The following is a 17,490-nucleotide window of genomic DNA, read 5'->3' as shown; positions in this document are numbered from 1 at the left end:
GAAATGGAGCCAAATAAATTGAATGGTGGAAAATTAGATATCCAGCAGGTGAAGATTTTAGTGATCATGGGGCTTTTTGAAAGATAAACGGCATACAAGATCAAATTTATATCGTACAGTGGGAACCCCCATAATCCCTTCCAGGACTATGTCTTGGCCTAGGATCCACGTTGCTCTAAGACTACAGTGCATAGGCTCTGTCTAGCATTGCACAGGTCCATAGGCATTGCAGGAAACAAAACAACACACACAAGGGAAGGAGCTGGGCAGCTCTGGGAAAGGGAGAGGGAAGGAGCTGGGCAGCTCTGGGAAAGGGAGAGGGAAGTTTCTTTGGAGGTAACCAACTGTTGCCAGACAGGTATTGGCTGAGATCATTCCTGTTCTCAGTCACAGAGTTTTATAGAGACCTACAGGTGAATTTGATCTTCTCTCTACAAAAGATATAAAGAAAAAATATGCAGAAAGACTCTGGATGGCAGTAATTTTGTTAGGGGTTGCAACTCAGTGCATTTTACCATTTGTTTCTTATCCATTTACTCAGCATTTTACTGTATATTAGCATTCATTCAAATAATGGTTAATAAGCCTTTAAATGACTATTTCTGAAGCAAGGGACAAAGTATACTTGACAGATTTTACTGAGGATATAACTCGACTAAGAATGTGCTTCATTCCTATGTATAATGTGCTCAGTGTGGTGCCAGCACTGACACTAATGTCTGCCAGCTATCGTCCCTTGAGTCTTACACCCTATTTCCTCATAGTGGATCAGCTACCACATTCACATTGCATGAAATCTCCTGAGTTACTTGGTTGGCTGCACGAACTCAATTGAAGTCTGTATCATATAGAAAGACCAACCATATAATCCTAATGATCCCACCTTGTCTTGAAATGCGCAACGACTTGGTAAAGGAATAAAACATATCAGACATCAAAGTTAGACACGTTTCCTAAATAAAGAATGGGTTGTCATTTTATGGTTTTAAAACCTAAGGCAGAACAGCCTCCCATAGGGATAGCTATGCTCTCTCATGTTTCTGTTATGTCTGTTTCCAGGTGTTGTCATAGTTTGGATTTCATAATTTACCCCAAGAACCCTGAGTGTAAATATCAGTCAATATAATGAGATTAAGGCAAGAAAGAACAGGCAGCACATGCTATGTGCCTGTGGGTTTGTATCCAAATTCATATCTGCCAAACCTGCCTTGACTCAAGTACAACACAAAAGCTGCCTGTGCAGCTTAGAAGTCCTAAATGAACGCAGCTGGTCTGCCCTGCCAAAGAAATAGGCAGGTGGCTTCTCTTTACGTAAAATACTTTTCCTGAAGACAAAATGCAACAGTAGTTGGCAGATTTCACTGAAGTACAAAAAAAGGTCCACAGATGCCTAAATAGATGGAAGTAAGCGTTGCTTGTGCAGTAATCATTAATTCTGAAGTTTGTCTGGACTCCAAACCTCTGTCAAGAAGAGAAGATTATAGAAAAGCTCAAAAACCAGGAGGGCTACAAAGCAGATGGGTACAGTGCAAGTTTAGGAAGGAGTGCCAAAAGAAAAGGTTATGTGACCTACGGTATGGATTTCAGTATCTGGGGAGAACAGTAAAAGCAGGAAAGTTTCCAAAGAACAAATGACAGACACTGTCTAAATAAAACTAAAGGCAAATCACTCAATTGCCATTTGTGAGTTAGAAAAATTCCTAATATTTTCAGTTTGCATTATTAATTAGAAAGGGGAGAGAGAGGGGGTAGTAGGGAAAATTAACAAAATCAAAAATGTTTGGTACCAAAACAGGATGGAAAGAGACAACACGAGATATAACTATTCTCTGAGACTGAGCTCTAATGCGCAGCCTCCCCCAAAGCTGTTGGAAGCAGATGGGCTCCCACAGCTGCATCCCTCTGGCTTCCACTAGAGAGATGCAAGTTTTTCCTCTCACCAGAGTTCCCAGGGAAGGGTCCTCATCATAAGGGATTCCCTGGAGCACAAGAACCCAAGAACCAAGGGTGAGAACACGGACCTGAAGGGGGAAAAATGGGAAACCCAATACTTGACAAAACAGAAGCAGCAAAGAGGACAAAGGTATTCAATTTTGGGAGGTGGAGGGCCCACTTTTTGCAGACGGTTTGTGCGAGTGCAGGAAGGAGAGAGATTAACATGGCTGCAGCAGGCAGAGGGGTTTCGTTAGGGATGTGTTCAATATGGCACTGCTCTTTGGACAGATGGAAGGAGGCTTATCTAGACTAGAAAAGGAGAAATTCATTTCACAATCATACTGGTACACATTATTTTGCTATTCTTAATCTACGCAGGATCTAGGTTATTATGGAAAATTAAAACCTAAATACATTTCCAGTCATAGCTCAAGGTACTTATCTTTAGTAGAAAAAATAAATTTCCTGTTTTAAATTTCATCACCTTTTTCCCTTAAAAGCTTGGAATAGTCAACCATCAGAAATACTACAAGCTTTTTAATTATGGTGATGAAAAAATCTTATCGCTTCTCAACAATGGCATGAGATAATTTTGTTAATTTTGATAAGTTTCCTACTGACTTGGAATCTTTATTATACGGCTGAGGCAACTGACTGCAATCTACATTCTAAGGATCATTATTGTGTCAATTTGAGCCAATTCAGCTGTTGTTTGAAATGCATAGCATACATGTGCCATTTAGTATTTTATTTCAAATTGCCTTTCTTTTTATTATCCATCAAAATGTTTTTCTTGCTTAAGCACTAAATGTACTTAAAAAATTTAAGATACTGACCTGGATATATTTTTCATTCTGTGTTCAGTTATAAATTAAATGTCATAATTATTCTAAAATAAAAAAATATTTTTCAGAAAGAAGGAGCTTTCTAAATAAAATCATCTGCCCATAGACTCCCTATGAAACATGTTCTCAGATTTCCTTGTAATATTAATCTTGCAGAGGGAATTCAGATGTTCTTATGATAAAAAATAGCAAATCTACAGTGACAACTAAGTGGTGATTTTCTTTAAAATCCTTTCTAGCTAATCTGATTTTAGAAGACTCTGAAGCACATTTCCAATTTTAAATATCTTTAATGTATCACAGCCACTCCAAATGTGTCTGTGAACATGCAGAAGTAGGATTCATGCAGAAACAAAACAGAGGGATACGCACAGTATTTCCATCTCTGACACCACATATGGAGGGGACTAACGTAAGTCACATCATCCCCTGATGCCTTTGTGGCCCCATCAGTAAAGCAATCCATGGTGGTAATGGCCTTTGAGATCTTTGAAAGACTATGTACAACAGTGACTTTTTTTTTTTAGGTCTTTACTTAAATCAACATAATTCTAGGTTCAGACACAGAATTTGCAGTGAAACAGGCTGAGATCTTAATGAATGACTCACATGGGTTCACCGTATACTGCCTACAGACACATTTGGGTGTTCCAGAAGCACATACTGTTTTTCTTTTTTTTTCTTCATTTTTGAAAACACAGGTGCCATTTATAGGTATGTACAAGTATATGCATTCGCATCTGTGCTGGTTTTGGCTGGGATAGAGTTAATTTTCTTCACAGAAGCTGGTATGAGGCTATATTTTGGATTTGTGCTGGAAACAGCGTTGATAACACAGGGATGTTTTCGTTGCTGCTGGGCTGTGCTTGCACAGAGTCAAGGCCTTTTCTGCTTCTCACCCCACCCCACCAGTGAGTAGGCTGGGGGTGCACAAGAAGCTGGGAGGGGACACAGCCGGGACAGCTGACCCCAACTGGCCAAAGGGATATTCCATACCATAGGACGTCATGCTCAGCATATAAAGCTGGGGGAAGAAGAAGGAAGGGGGGACATTTGGAGTGATGGCATTTGTCTTCCCAAGTAACCATTACGCATGATGGAGCCCTGCGTTCCTGGAGATGGCTGAACACCTGCCTGCCGATGGGAAGGAGTGAATGGATTCCTTGTTTTGCTTTGCTTGCATGCGCGGTTTTTGCTTTACCTGTTAAACCGTCTTTATCTCAACCCACAAGTTTTCTCACTTTTACCCTTCCAATTCTCTCCCCCATCCCACTGGGGGGGAGTGAGCAAGCAGCTGTGTGGCGCTTAGCTGCCAGCTGGGGTTAAACCACGACAACACCCCATTTATATCTTTAGAGTAAAAGTCTCAATTATTCAACATTTGCCACGCCATTGTATCAAAATATCTTCTATTTAAATATAGGAGATACTACAGTTACTGCAGGCTCCTGAATTTTGAATGTAGCATTCTTAAGGCAAAGTATGTTATCTGACATGAAATACATACATTTATACACACATACTCACAAAGAATACTGTCTCTCAATATCAATGAGGCTGTATATAACTGGTAAGTAAAATGAAACTATTCTAATTTACATAAATAACAAGCACTGTAGAACAGACTTCAGTACAATACCTAACTACGCAGTCACAACAGGAAAGCTCAGATACTCCTCACTGATTTCTATCTCTGGCATCCAATTATAGATCAAGACACCTAAAAACCTCTGTTTCCAGCCTTTTATTCCACTATAATTCATCATGCCATGTCTTAAAATAAACACTTACAAAGTATAACTCAGCATTCTAAGGCTCCCATTGATTACCAGTACCCACCTTGAGATTACCTACAGATTTACAAACAATACCTTCGGGAATATATCATCATAAAACACTTAAAGGTGCTCCATGAACTGAACAAGCTCCAGTGCGATACAGCAGGAGGAACACACCCCAGAAGGGACATAAGCGCTGACACATGGCTTTCATGGATTTTGTGCACAAGTTAATTTACATGTTGTTCTTTTTGCATCATGTCCTATCAAAATTACAGCAAGTAATTAATGAGATTGTCTGGAGTCTCTTTAAAGTTTCTCTGTCCAAGAATACATCAATTATTAATGTTTTAATGAGTTTTCCATCCAGTGGAAATTTCAAAACAGAAGTACAAAACAGAACTGAAAGGCCTTTTTTGCACGAGAACATAAAAATAGACTTTAACTTTCCCTGCTTTTTTTTTTCTTTCCTTTTTAAATAAATCCACTGTGATGCTTAAAAAGCCCATCTTTTAAATATCCTTTCCTTTCATGCATAACGTTTTTTCACTTGGTGGTTTAAAGCCAAGCATGTATCTGTTTGTATGCATCTTTGTTTGTATCTGAAGAGACAAACCTCACTAATAAGTGATACCGAACTTTCAAATCCCTGAGTGACTGGTGTCAATAAAGAGTTATAACAGGGGCATCTTATAAAGCTTCTCTGCAAAGCAGGCAGATTCTCAGCATAGTCAGTTAAGCAGACACGAATCTATTTCAGTGCATGCTAGCAGTGTATCCTAAAGCATATTTTTAGCTTCAACATGCCGAATTTAAAACCTGGTTGTAACTCACTCTCTTCCTCACTGGACAGCTGAGCACAATTGAAACAGCTCCAGGTATATACTAACAGAGTATGTTTACATATACCCCCTCTCCCACAGCTCTACCTTTCTCAGGTCATGCAGCCAGCTCTTACCTCAATGGTATACTGTTCAAAAATCCGGAGCTGAAGGAAAATGTCTAGCTTAATCTTCCTCTCATGGAAGAGCTCTTCCATCTGTACCTGGGCCTCGTCAAGCTGCTGAAGGACAGATTCAATGTGGCTGATGGAGCTATTGTGTGGAGTCTTATTGTTGGAAACAGCGGAGTCCCTGTAGCAAGGCAGAGAGCATGGTTAAAGCTGAGCTTTAAGGCAGGCAAAAGAGCAAGAACTACACATTTGTGATTCTGCGTGCTGCTGAGAAGCAAACCCAAGCACAAAGGGCTGAGGGAAGGTGTGTATGCAACACATCTCTTCTACTCGCTGAAATCCTGCAGCCTCTTAGCTCGGCACAAAGTTTGAACAGGGGGATCATCCCTTCTTGTGTCGTGACACTGCGACCTTACACACTTGGGAGGGGGAGGGGAGGAGAATGACACATCAATCTCAATGGCTGTCTTGAGGAGACTGGCTGGCAATCGCCTTCAATCCTACAGAGTGACCTGCTCCAGCCTACACTCACACCAAGCTCAGAGATGCTACTTAGCCACCTGGACCTTTACAAGTTAATTTTGTACATTTGCTTTATTACTTACAGACTAATTGAATCAGAATTACCAGCATTTTAGACCAAGGGGTAGGGATGCTTTGATTTCCTCTGGATTACGTAGCACAGCAATAGATGCAAAATACAGTGCAAAAAACTCCACTGAAGGAAAACACCTTTCAAACACTGTAAGACAGACTCTGACTTGTCTTTTCACTAGGGTAAGTGAAATGAGTCATGCCTGTGACGGGTCAGATACTGCTCCATCTACACCTTCCATATACAGGCAGCAGAAGGGAGCTAGCCCTTTAACTGGTGGGCTAGGACCAAGGGGAAGTTTGCTGTACCTGAAAGAAGTCTTAGCATGGACATAGGACAGTCCTGACAGTTTCTTTTCTAATTGTGCTCTCACATACACTAATATGCTCAGCTACAGTCTGTTACATCTTCAGTAGATTTTTTTCAGTGACTGTTTTATGGATAAAGAGCCTTGAAGACATAAAGAGCTGAAATTTATCCTCGAATGTGCCACAAAAGGTCCCCCAACTTTAACAAGAACCAGAAAGGAAACTCTGAAACCATAATATAATCTTGGCTTTGGTACTTCAGCTAAAACAAGATTTAGATGCAATGGTTTTCTCCGTTCATCCCGCTCAAAGGCATGTGATAGCAGCTGCATTATTTGGCATACTTAAACCAAGCCAACTGAAAACCCTGTCAAATACACTGTTGGAAAGATCTGTGCACCGGCAGGATAACAGGATGAAGTGGGTAAGCCAGCAGGTCTTACCATCAGTATTTCCTATCAATCTCCAATTCTGCCTTTGAGAAGGTGGGAGGGACAATTACAAATCCAACAGCACATACTGGACTATTGGTGCACCAACAAACTCCCATGTGTGCAGCAAACCGGCTGACAATATTGGAAGACAAGCGAAATGGCAGGTAATGCTGCCAGGTCACCGCATTGTCCCACAGGGACCAAATGCGGCTGGGAGCCATTCTTCTGGCCAGCTAACCTGGGCTGCTGAGTAAAGCGGCCTGCAGAGTCTCCCCGCTCTGGAAGAGTGCAAGTGTGTTCCCAATTTTTAGGTTTTTATTTCCCTTTTCTGGGTTGAATTTTCCCTCCGTAAACATCTAGCAAAGCATTTCTAGTTTTCTACAGAACTTCACTGAAATGCTTGTGCTTTCCTCTTTGCAAATTATCATCACATAGGGTCAGATCAAAACAACGTACAGTCAACTTAAATGTTAATTGAACACTGTCAGTGAGCATAATTGAGGGAAAAAAAAGTATGACCTTTTACAGATGCCTTAAATTGAAACTAGGCACTGACACAGAGTCATTTAGGTAAGTTTAAAACACACCTTTGAGGTTCTAAGGCAACAAAACACACGTTATTCTGTTTTCATTATGTGTCTTGAAGGAACAGAACAAGCATTTGCCTGAACATCTGAAGCCTAAGAATAAAATAAAAAATACAGAATACTATTAACTGCAAAGTAGTTTGCTCTTTGGATGTGTTTCACCTCTTCTTCCTCAAATACTTTGTTTGATACACTGAACTTCAGATGCTCCAGCATTATTCTGAAGCAAGCATTACCAACTTCCCTTGCTTATAAGGGAATATTACACCAATATTACTCTCTCCAGGTGATACGGTTTCTGCCCCACTCTGTCAGTCTTGTGTTTTCACCTTCTTGGTGACCGCAAGATCTCTCTCTGCCTCCACATTAGAGCTGTACAGAGGAAGGATGAGTGAAGATAACAAGGTGAGATTTTGAAACTACAGCTTAATCTGAGGCCACATTCAATCAAGTTCTGTTTCCTTCAGTCAGCACCTGTCTTCTATAAAAGGACACGAAATAGGTCTTCATTCAAATGCAGTATTATTACTATTCATATATTATCTAAATGACTCAATTATTCAAGACTGGTAACAGAACAAGCATTTGCCTGAACATCTGAAGCCTAAGAATAAAATAAAAAATACAGGATACTATTAACTGCATAGTAGTTTGCTCTTTGGATGTGTTTCACCTCTTCTTCCTCAAATACTTTGTTTGATACACTGAACTTCAGATGCTCCAGCATTATTCTGAAGCAAGCATTACCAACTTCCCTTGCTTATAAGGGAATATTACACCAATATTACTCTCTCCAGGTGATACGGTTTCTGCCCCACTCTGTCAGTCTTGTGTTTTCACCTTCTTGGTGACCGCAAGATCTCTCTCTGCCTCCACATTAGAGCTGTACAGAGGAAGGATGAGTGAAGATAACAAGGTGAGATTTTGAAACTACAGCTTAATCTGAGGCCACATTCAATCAAGTTCTGTTTCCTTCAGTCAGCACCTGTCTTCTATAAAAGGACACGAAATAGGTCTTCATTCAAATGCAGTATTATTACTATTCATATATTATCTAAATGACTCAATTAATTATTCAAGACTGGTGTTGAATAATCTCTCATGGGATCTAAAGACACACTTGGTTTTAGAAATGCTTTTTTATTAAATATTTCACTCTTCAAATCAAGCCACACTTGCATTTCAGTGGCTGATGCAATATGAAAATTTAAGTGTAATAATCTGGTATTTTTTCACAGTCTCCTCAGATAAGGCCTTGACAATCCCTATACAGTCTGGTTTGAGAAAGATCTCATTCCAGAAAAAGAAATTTCTGAGATTGGATGCTTTTGCCACAAGATTTCTTGCTCTGTCTGGTGATGAGAAATTCTGGGAAAGATTTTAGAAAAGATCCTTACTAGTCTTTGAAAGATAAGAATTAGAGTTATAAAAAGCAGGGAAATTATTGGAAAAAAATACAAAATAAACTTTGGGGAACGTAAAATTGGGCTTAGTGCATTGCTGTTGAGTTTGTTCAGAATGAACGCTGTGCTCCTGAAACCACTTTCAGTGCCGTAACTGGGAGAAAGCTTAGTGAAACATAGCCATTATCAAAAGCTCATATGCTGAACTACTGTAAAGAAGGGAAGATACATAACTCTTCACTGTCTTTTTTTGCCCCTAACATTCCTGTTCTTTCACATCTCACTGGAGCAAGTCATTGTTTTGCCTTTCACAGACGTGCAGAAATATTGCCCCCAGCAGCACTCCTAGAAATGTGGTTCAAAAGATTTGCTTTGTGTTGACTGCTGAGAACGATGATCACCTCGGTAAAACACTGATAAGGAAGAGTGAAAAAAGCGTTTCCAATGCTAACCATGACATGTACAGTGTTGCTAGCCAGGCCAGTTTTACTCCTGATAGGTATGGTCTCCTGATGCAGAGTCACTGAAAGCCCTGAAGACCACCTGTGAAGAGCAGTCCCAGGCATTGTATTTAACTAGTTCAGGCAGCTGAGCTTTTCCTAAGCTATCTGGAGATGATACAGAGTGCTATTACACAAATGATCTTCTCTAAACCAGTATCTGTTCTCTCAGAGATAAGGACAAGAAACGTAAAATTTTTCAAAGCTCCATTAATTTCATTGGTTTTAACCTGTGCTTGATAACAGCAGTGTATTTCATTCTCTTCATTGTTGTAGTGTTTGCAATCTTCAGCTATTCTTCACGGCAGGTACAAGGTGATCCACACTGTGAAATGCAATGCTGTGTTAAGGAAAGGCTGCAGCAATTCTAATTTTTCCTCCTTTCCTTTATCTGTGTGTTCTTTACTTTTGCCAGCAGCCATAAAAGCCGTTAGAGTGGGCACAGACAGAGGTGGTTTCATGTTTTTCGTACATGGCTCTGGTTCACTTTTTGAAAGAGTCCAGGATCGCATTACAGGCTTTGCAGTTAGTCAGAGTGCTCAAAACCAACACTTGAATCGGAGATCGTCTTGTCAGTTCAGGTCTGCAAATCTTTGCGTGCGTTCAGGGCTTCTGTCCTTCAGACAACTGTTCTCTCTGTGTTTGGTCTTAACTTTATCAGAAGCAGGGGATCACTTTGCACAAATATGTTCACCCTGTTCCACCTTGCTCACTGCCCAGAATACAAGCCAGACCCCAAAAACAACATTACTTTGTTAAATAGCTGCCACAAAACCTGTCTTGGCATTTCACAAATGTTTAGGCATGACACCAATTCCAAAAAAAGCCTCAAACCTGAGGCCACCCTTACTTTTCAAAGACTGAAACTAAGAATTGACTAAGTTTACATTTAAAAAAGCTGAAGTCCCACACGCCATGTCCCAGTTCACCTCTTCCCCTGCATGACCCTGCAGCCACTACACCAGCCTTTCTCCAATAACTGCTATTCATACTGATGCTCCACTGACTTCTCAGCTCCAAATATTGCCCTGACCACTCTCCAACTCCACATGCCGCTTTTCTACTAACGTAGGTGCAGACAAAAAGCCTTTAGGTCAATCCCACAGCCAGCACCAGAAACTCCTTCAATACAGACACTTTCTGCAACCCCAAAAACTACCCCACACTCCACCTGATGGCCTTATACAGGGTCCCTTTCAGGCTCTTCTCCATGGGTGTTCACGCTGAAGTGATGTTATGCCAATAGGTGGGATGAACAACAAAAAAATCTTTAGTCCAGAATTTCACTGTCATTTTTGTGATCTCATAGAAATGCCCAAAACTTTGCAAAAAGTTTCTTTGCATAAAAGGAAATTACCATGCAGACCTTTGACTGACCTGTTAGGGCTGGCCATACATACATTCTTATCTAAAACCCTGTCCTTCTGGCAGCTCACTTACCAAACACAGCATGTTTCCTTCCTACTTATCTCATCAGCAAAGATGAATGGATGGAGCCTAGCTCTGTCTACTTCTGATCCTTCCTTTCCAACTCTGATCTCGGCGAACAATACCATGGCTTGGGTCCCTCGCTCTCCCCCTGTGATGCAGGCAAGCCACATACAGCAAGACTAGGAATTTACACAGGCTCTCCTGTGTGGCTGCCTAGGGCTGAATAACAACCAAAACCTAGAGAAGCCCTTTCAAATCTCTCTTTTTTTTTTTCTGACCCAGTGGAGAAGACTCTGCATCCGGGATGATAGGAAAAAGTATAGAGGAAAGCTCAGCACGTGGCTGTAGTAGATGACTCAGGGACTCCAGGAGGGCTCTTAAGGGCAGAGCTCCACCAGGGCCCTTCATTATTTACTCTGCTCTAGAGCACTGTCGGCTTTTCCTATCATGGGTCATGGTTTTCTGCACTTCTCATGTGAGAACTGGAGGCATCAGATTAGGAAAGCTCAGGGTGAGGAGGATAACATAACTCTCTGGGACAGTCTCTGGTGAAATGCGTAAGACCTAGCAAATTTGCATATTATATATGTATACAGAATGTACACATGATGTACATGTAGATAAGGGCAATCTGTAACAATACAAAGATCTAAAGAATAAGTGATCTATTGGACTTGGTTTTGAGCTCAGTAACATCACTAAAAGGCAGGAAAACTCCAGTGCTGTCAACAAAGTTAAAGCCACAGAAAACCACTGTAAATAAGAACAAATGAGAGAGATCTCACAACTACAAGTTTTGTGTAAGCTTACTCTGCAAACATTCGTTCTACTACACTTACAGACTGAGAAAGCAGAAAAAGCCCAACTTCTTGGAGCCAGTCTCTTCATGTATTTTAAATCAGGTAAAATGAGCTGTTTTAATTCACAATGCAAGTAGAACTGGCAGTATAAGACCCTCTTTGACAGTATGAATAAACCCGACATAGACAAAGATAAATAGAAGGGTGCTGCATGCAAAATGAAATAGTGAAGATTGTTAGACACGTGTATATTTTATTAAGAGGAATACATTTCTCCTACATCAGGACTAACCATATAAATCACGAGGCCTCAGCTCACAACCATTTAACAATCTTCTATAAATACCAACTAAAAATATTCATCTGAAATACATTTGTTTCAATCCACTTCACTGCGCCTATAAATAATCTGTCAAACAGGAACCCATGCTGATCCACAGACTACTCTAATCAGTCCACACAAATCACTCCTCGCAATTTCAATAAAATACTCGAAGAATTTGAAGAATCATAAATAAGCAAAGAATTAATAAACTCTCCCAATTAATCCTAACTTACAGTTCCCTATTTATGCACAACTAAACCACAGCATACATCAGATTTCTCAACACCTGTCCTCCAGGTGGATGCTTACCTGAGCTGTTGGATTAGATCTTCCCCTTCTTTAATAACATTGAGGGTAGCATCCAAGGTAGCTGTTTGTTGCTGCTGAAACTGCTTGATAAGCTCCTGAACCGCATCCACAGAGTCAGCACAGACATCCTCTAAGAGCTCCTTCTGCAGATCTTCCATCCATGTCCACAGCTGGGAAGGAGGGGAGGGAAATATAAATCAGAGAGGGATTGAGATTTAACCCTTTTGCTCTCTAATTCCAGATCAGTAAGCATTAACTAGGGCTGCATGTTTCGCATGAAAACTGACCTAAAGTTTCTAAAAACAAAAAGATACATTGGTTATTGATTCTGGTTGACACAATTCCATTTTAAGCAACAAAGTAAAATAAATATAATATCAGATAATTTTTTCCAAAATTAATTTGCATTTCAGTATATTATATGACAATAACTAATTATATTATTCTGATTAACTCTTTACACAAGTAACAAATTACAATGCCCTACAGCTGTGATAACCTAACCCTTTCAGGAGCTCATTTCACATGCAGCTGAAGCCTGTTGCAGAACAGACCTAAAATCTTTGGTTGGTATGTATGGTACTGGCTGAAGTCTAGCTGTGCCTGCTCAGCTATACCTTCCCAGGCAGAAGGTTTTGTGGAGGGTTTGGGGTTTTTTTGGTTTGTTTGGGGTTTTTTTGTGGGTTTCCGCCACTTACCCCCCTCCTCAAAATGCACCTCAGACTCTGCTTTTTAACTTTGGGAAAATCCAAACATAGGAGACAGCAATATCACCAATCAACCCCATGCAGATCCATTAATTTTAAATAGTCTTGACTACCAATTTCAAAACAACAACAACAACAACAAATCATTCGAGTAAGTGCTTAGATGAGAATTTCTAGCCAGCTGTTCATCAGAGATCTGGACGGTGGCAGGCAAACCCCAGCAGCCTCTCGTTGGCTGTAAAGGCTTACAGCGAACAGAGGTTTCCCCTTTAAGCTTGCTCTGAAAAGTGAGTGTAAAATTGCACCGAACTGGCACTCTGCCAGCAAATCCTAATGACTCCACCAGAGAGACTATTTTCTGTGCCATGCCTGCCCCATTAACCCACATTCTGCTGGTATATTCTGCAAGGTAGCAGAGAAGTACAGGAGCGGGAAACAACACGTCGCACCAGTGCGCTGGGAAATGTCAAAGGACACGGTGCTGGCAGCACCGGGGTTGCACTTCTGCCTGCCATTCCAGGGAGCTGCAAAGCAGTCTGTCTCAAAGGGAGCTAAAGGTACACATGAAGCGGACGACAGACGTTGTGTGGGGGTGGCAAGAGAGCTGGTAAAAATGTTCCTGTTCAAAACGAGGCGCACTGGATCCCCATCCTACAGGATTTCTTCTGAGATTGCGAATTCTGCATGTCCACATAAAATGAGAGGAGGAGAGGGGCGTCTTAAGTGCCAGCTGGCAAGGCTTCTCACAATTAGGGTCCAAACCTTAGGCCAGTCATCGAACGTTACACTATACGCACGCTACTGACTTCAAGGATATCACCCTGATCTAAACCAAAATAATAAAAGTCAGAACCTGTCCCAGCGCTGCTCATGATCTCAGAAAAGGGAGCACCCAGCTTGTCCCCACCTCTGCTACTGACTCCTTGCTTGACAGACTTACAAAACCAAGTTTTAAAACATATGCTTAATTTGAAGGCTTTTCAGTTAGATTTTCAGAGTCAGCTTTGAATATTTTGGGTAAACGCCCCTGTTTATTCATAAATAGCATAATCATAACAGCCTACCCTACTACTGGCCTAAAATGGAATGTCTTTGCTCAGGTTATTTACATATTTTCACATTCTCGGGAGAAAGGCATGATATAAAAAGGCAACTATTAATAAAAGAAACAAATATAATTAAGTAGTCAGGCTTGTGAAATAAATGAAAGAATGAAAACATATTTAAAGAACCAAATAGAGAGCTTTTTCATTTGTGGCCTCAGGTCCAGGTGCTGAACTTTGGGAAGCCACCATAAAGGAAAATGCATTAATGCCTTTATATACAAATTACATTCACAATCTTCCTGGTTTTGATCTGATCCCTGCACCCACTCAAACAGTAGGGACAGCTGGACTATAACAGGCGAGGACCAGGTTGTTCGGGAACATTACTTTCTCTGCTTACCAGATCTTCAAGTAATAAAGCACTTTGTAAATATAGAAGAGAAAAATGGCCATGCATATAAATCATCCTCCTGTTTCAAATTGGGAAAGCCAGTAGTTTTTTAATTTCTTGATGTTCTTCGTGCTGTTCTTCGTCTGCTCTGGTGAGACCCCACCTGGAGTACTGCGTCCAGCTCTGGAGCCCTCAGCATAAGAAAGACATGGACCTGTTGGAGCAGGTCCAGAGGACGGCCACGAAAATGATTAGGGGGATGGAACACCTCTCCTGTGAAGAAAGGCTGAGAGAGTTGGGGTTGTTCAGCCTAGAGAAGAGAAGGCTTCAGGGAGACCTTCTTGCAGCCTCTCAGTACTTAAAGGGGGCTTATAAAAAAGATGGCGGCAAACTTTTTAGCAGGGCCTGTTGCGACAGGACAAGGGGGAATGGCTTTAAACTAAAGGGGGGTAGATTTAGACTAGGTATAAGGAAGAAATTTTTACGCTGAGGGTGGTGAAGCACTGGCCCAGGTTGCCCAGAGAGGTGGTGGATGCCCCATCCCTGGAAACCTTCAAGGTCAGGTTGGACGGGGCTCCGAGCTACCTGACCTAGTTGAAGATGTCCCTGCCCATGGCAGGGGGGTTGGACTAGATGACCTTTAGAGGTCCCTTCCAACCCAAACTATTCGATTCTATGATTCTATGATATTTCATTTTTCCACTTAAGATAACAAAAAAAGCTCAGGGAATTTCCTTTACAAAAATGAAAGTGAAATTGAGAACTTGCTTGTCAGGAATCTGCTGTTTTCTTGAAATTACCATGTTAGAAAGGGCAGAGGAGAAAGTTTCCAATCCCCCACTGCAACTTCAGAGGAAAACCCTGTTTTCAAAAGTGTCTCCAGAGCCCAACTTTCAGCAGCAGCCAAAAAGATTTGGACATTTAAGATCCTAAGTCACTTTTTGAGTACGCTTCTAAATCAAAGCAGTTTTGAAATACGTAAACGTAAACTGTACTGTACTCACCTGGAACCAAAACACTCATTAATTTCAGAGAGCATTCAAATATATTAACTCATATTAGCTTCAGATGTGTCCATTAATGACCTCTGATTGTAAGGATTTGCATAATAAAATCTATCAGAATGTAGGTCATCCTTGACTCAGAGGCCTTTAATCCTTTAGACTGCACCAATCCCTGGGAAATCCTAATACAAAGAATGAGTCAATATTACTAAGATTAGGAAGATCTTTCAGGAACAATTTACAACAGGAACCCGAGTCAAAAACCTCCTAGGTTATGTGCTACAACTAACGACCTGAAATAAATTACTACCAAGCCCCAATTGTGAATGCCACAGCAATGAAAAGATGAACTCCATGTCACTGCAACACCAGAGTCAGAAGAGTTGTTAATCATAAAATAGAAATCACATCCTGTTTGTCACAGCTCAGGAAAATCAGTCCCTGTTAGGGCTTGATGTTTAATTCCAATGCAACTATTCAACTGATTTTAAAAAATCCTGACTATTAAAACCCCAAATCACCAGACACCTTGTGCATTTCCTAACTCATGCTGTGACCTACTCTAAACAGCTAGCTAGCTTAGACTGAGTGAACTGTTTCAATTTTTCATTGAAATTTGACATATTACACAGGACAACTTTTACCTCATATTTGCAGAAACTGACTTTCTTCTTTTTTTTCTTAGCACGGGCAAAATTTGTGAGCACCCATCCCATTCATATACATACTCCAAACTACTGCTAATGTTATCACTTGATCCTGTGCGGGGGGTGTATGCAGATGCATGCAGACATTTCAAATACTAACACAATATTTCCACATCCAGTTGTGGTGACTTTTACTAAGCTTGCCACTGATGTACGTGTCCAGAAAAGGAGATAATCTCTGCACTGTGTTACTTAACACATACTAAACCAAAGATAGAGAATCCTGGAAAACAATGAAGAAATAACACAAAAATAATGTTTGTGCTTCCTTCAAATTGATCTACGCTGTGGTATGATTAATTGGATATGGAAATACTAATGCATTAGTGGTAAAACCTAAATTAAGTCCATCAGAGAGATCCAGCCACAAATCTGACTCATGCAAACTACGTCTAAAAATGTTATAGTTGTCAGCTACACAGAAGTCTAAGGCAAATACCTAGCCCTAAAACATCCATGCTGAAGGTCCACAGGGGCTCGAGAATTGAGGCTTTGTTTGTCAAGGTAACCATGGCTTTAAACAAGAAAAACAATTCTCTTCTGATCACTAGACCAGTGGAAAAGAAGAATGGCCCGACCCCCTCCTTCTTTTGGGGGAGCATCTGGCACCTCTCATGCATTGTAACCGCTTCTGCGTCTTTCTTGGATATAAAACACAGGCAGTTTCCCTCCATCCAAGAGACAATACAGCTCTTTATTCCCAGCTATTTCATCTGATGCAATACTCTTCATTTTACTCAAGTACTTAATGAGACCACTTACTGGAGGTTTGAAGGACATCTGTGCCCGTTACCTAGAAATTAATGCTTCTGACTTAGAGCAAGGGACCACTTTAAACAAAATCTAAAACCTAAAGAGATTGCTAAGAAAATCTTGCCTGCGTGTTTGGAATAACTATTAAACACCCAGTGTTTATATGCTGCTATTTGCAAATGCCAGAGATGAGTTTTAATCCCCTCAAAACCAGTTTAAAAACACTGAGCAATGAGACCAGTGAAAAGCAAAGAAGCAGTCAGTTCAATCCATGAGAATTACCATTGTATAACATTTTTGCTAGTTGTTCAAAACAAGGATGTTAATGGAAAAAAGCAACTTTCCAGCGTATATGTTCTACCCCTTTACTACGTCGGAGAAGTGTCATGTGTTGCAGAGCAGGCCCCAAAAGGATGCTCATGCCAACTCAGTAAAGTGAACATCCATCACAACAATGAAGGCTAGAGTAGAATGCAGAGGAATTCAGTGAAATATGGGGACCCTCTTCTCCCACCTGATTTGCACTGCTTCCACTCCATGAGTTGTAACATAAGTGTGCAGAGAACCAAGGGCAGGTTGAGGAAAAAAAACAAACAGAAAGAGAATTGCTCCAGGAGAGTTGTCCATCAACCCTATTTTCCTCTGCTACTATGCCAGGCTTATATAAACCTATTCTGAGC

General features: G+C 40.8%; 1 protein-coding gene across 1 annotated transcript in view; it reads right to left on the bottom strand.

Annotated features, from left to right (window-relative positions):
• Nucleotides 1-17,490, bottom strand: part of KALRN (kalirin, RhoGEF kinase) — a 338,232-nt gene that overhangs the window by 169,410 nt on the left and 151,332 nt on the right. Inside the window, exons 11-12 of the mRNA XM_019470941.1 lie at nt 12,203-12,372; nt 5,517-5,691 (exon numbers count right to left, since the gene is read on the bottom strand). Coding sequence (XP_019326486.1) covers nt 5,517-5,691; nt 12,203-12,372 — 345 coding nt within the window. The remainder of the gene's footprint in view (nt 1-5,516; nt 5,692-12,202; nt 12,373-17,490) is intronic.

Source organism: Aptenodytes forsteri, unplaced genomic scaffold (assembly GCF_000699145.1).
Source record: "Aptenodytes forsteri isolate BGI_AS27 unplaced genomic scaffold, ASM69914v1 Scaffold255, whole genome shotgun sequence".
In the NCBI taxonomy this organism is placed as follows: Eukaryota; Metazoa; Chordata; class Aves; order Sphenisciformes; family Spheniscidae; genus Aptenodytes; species Aptenodytes forsteri.
This window is presented reverse-complemented; position numbering and strand designations above follow the sequence as displayed.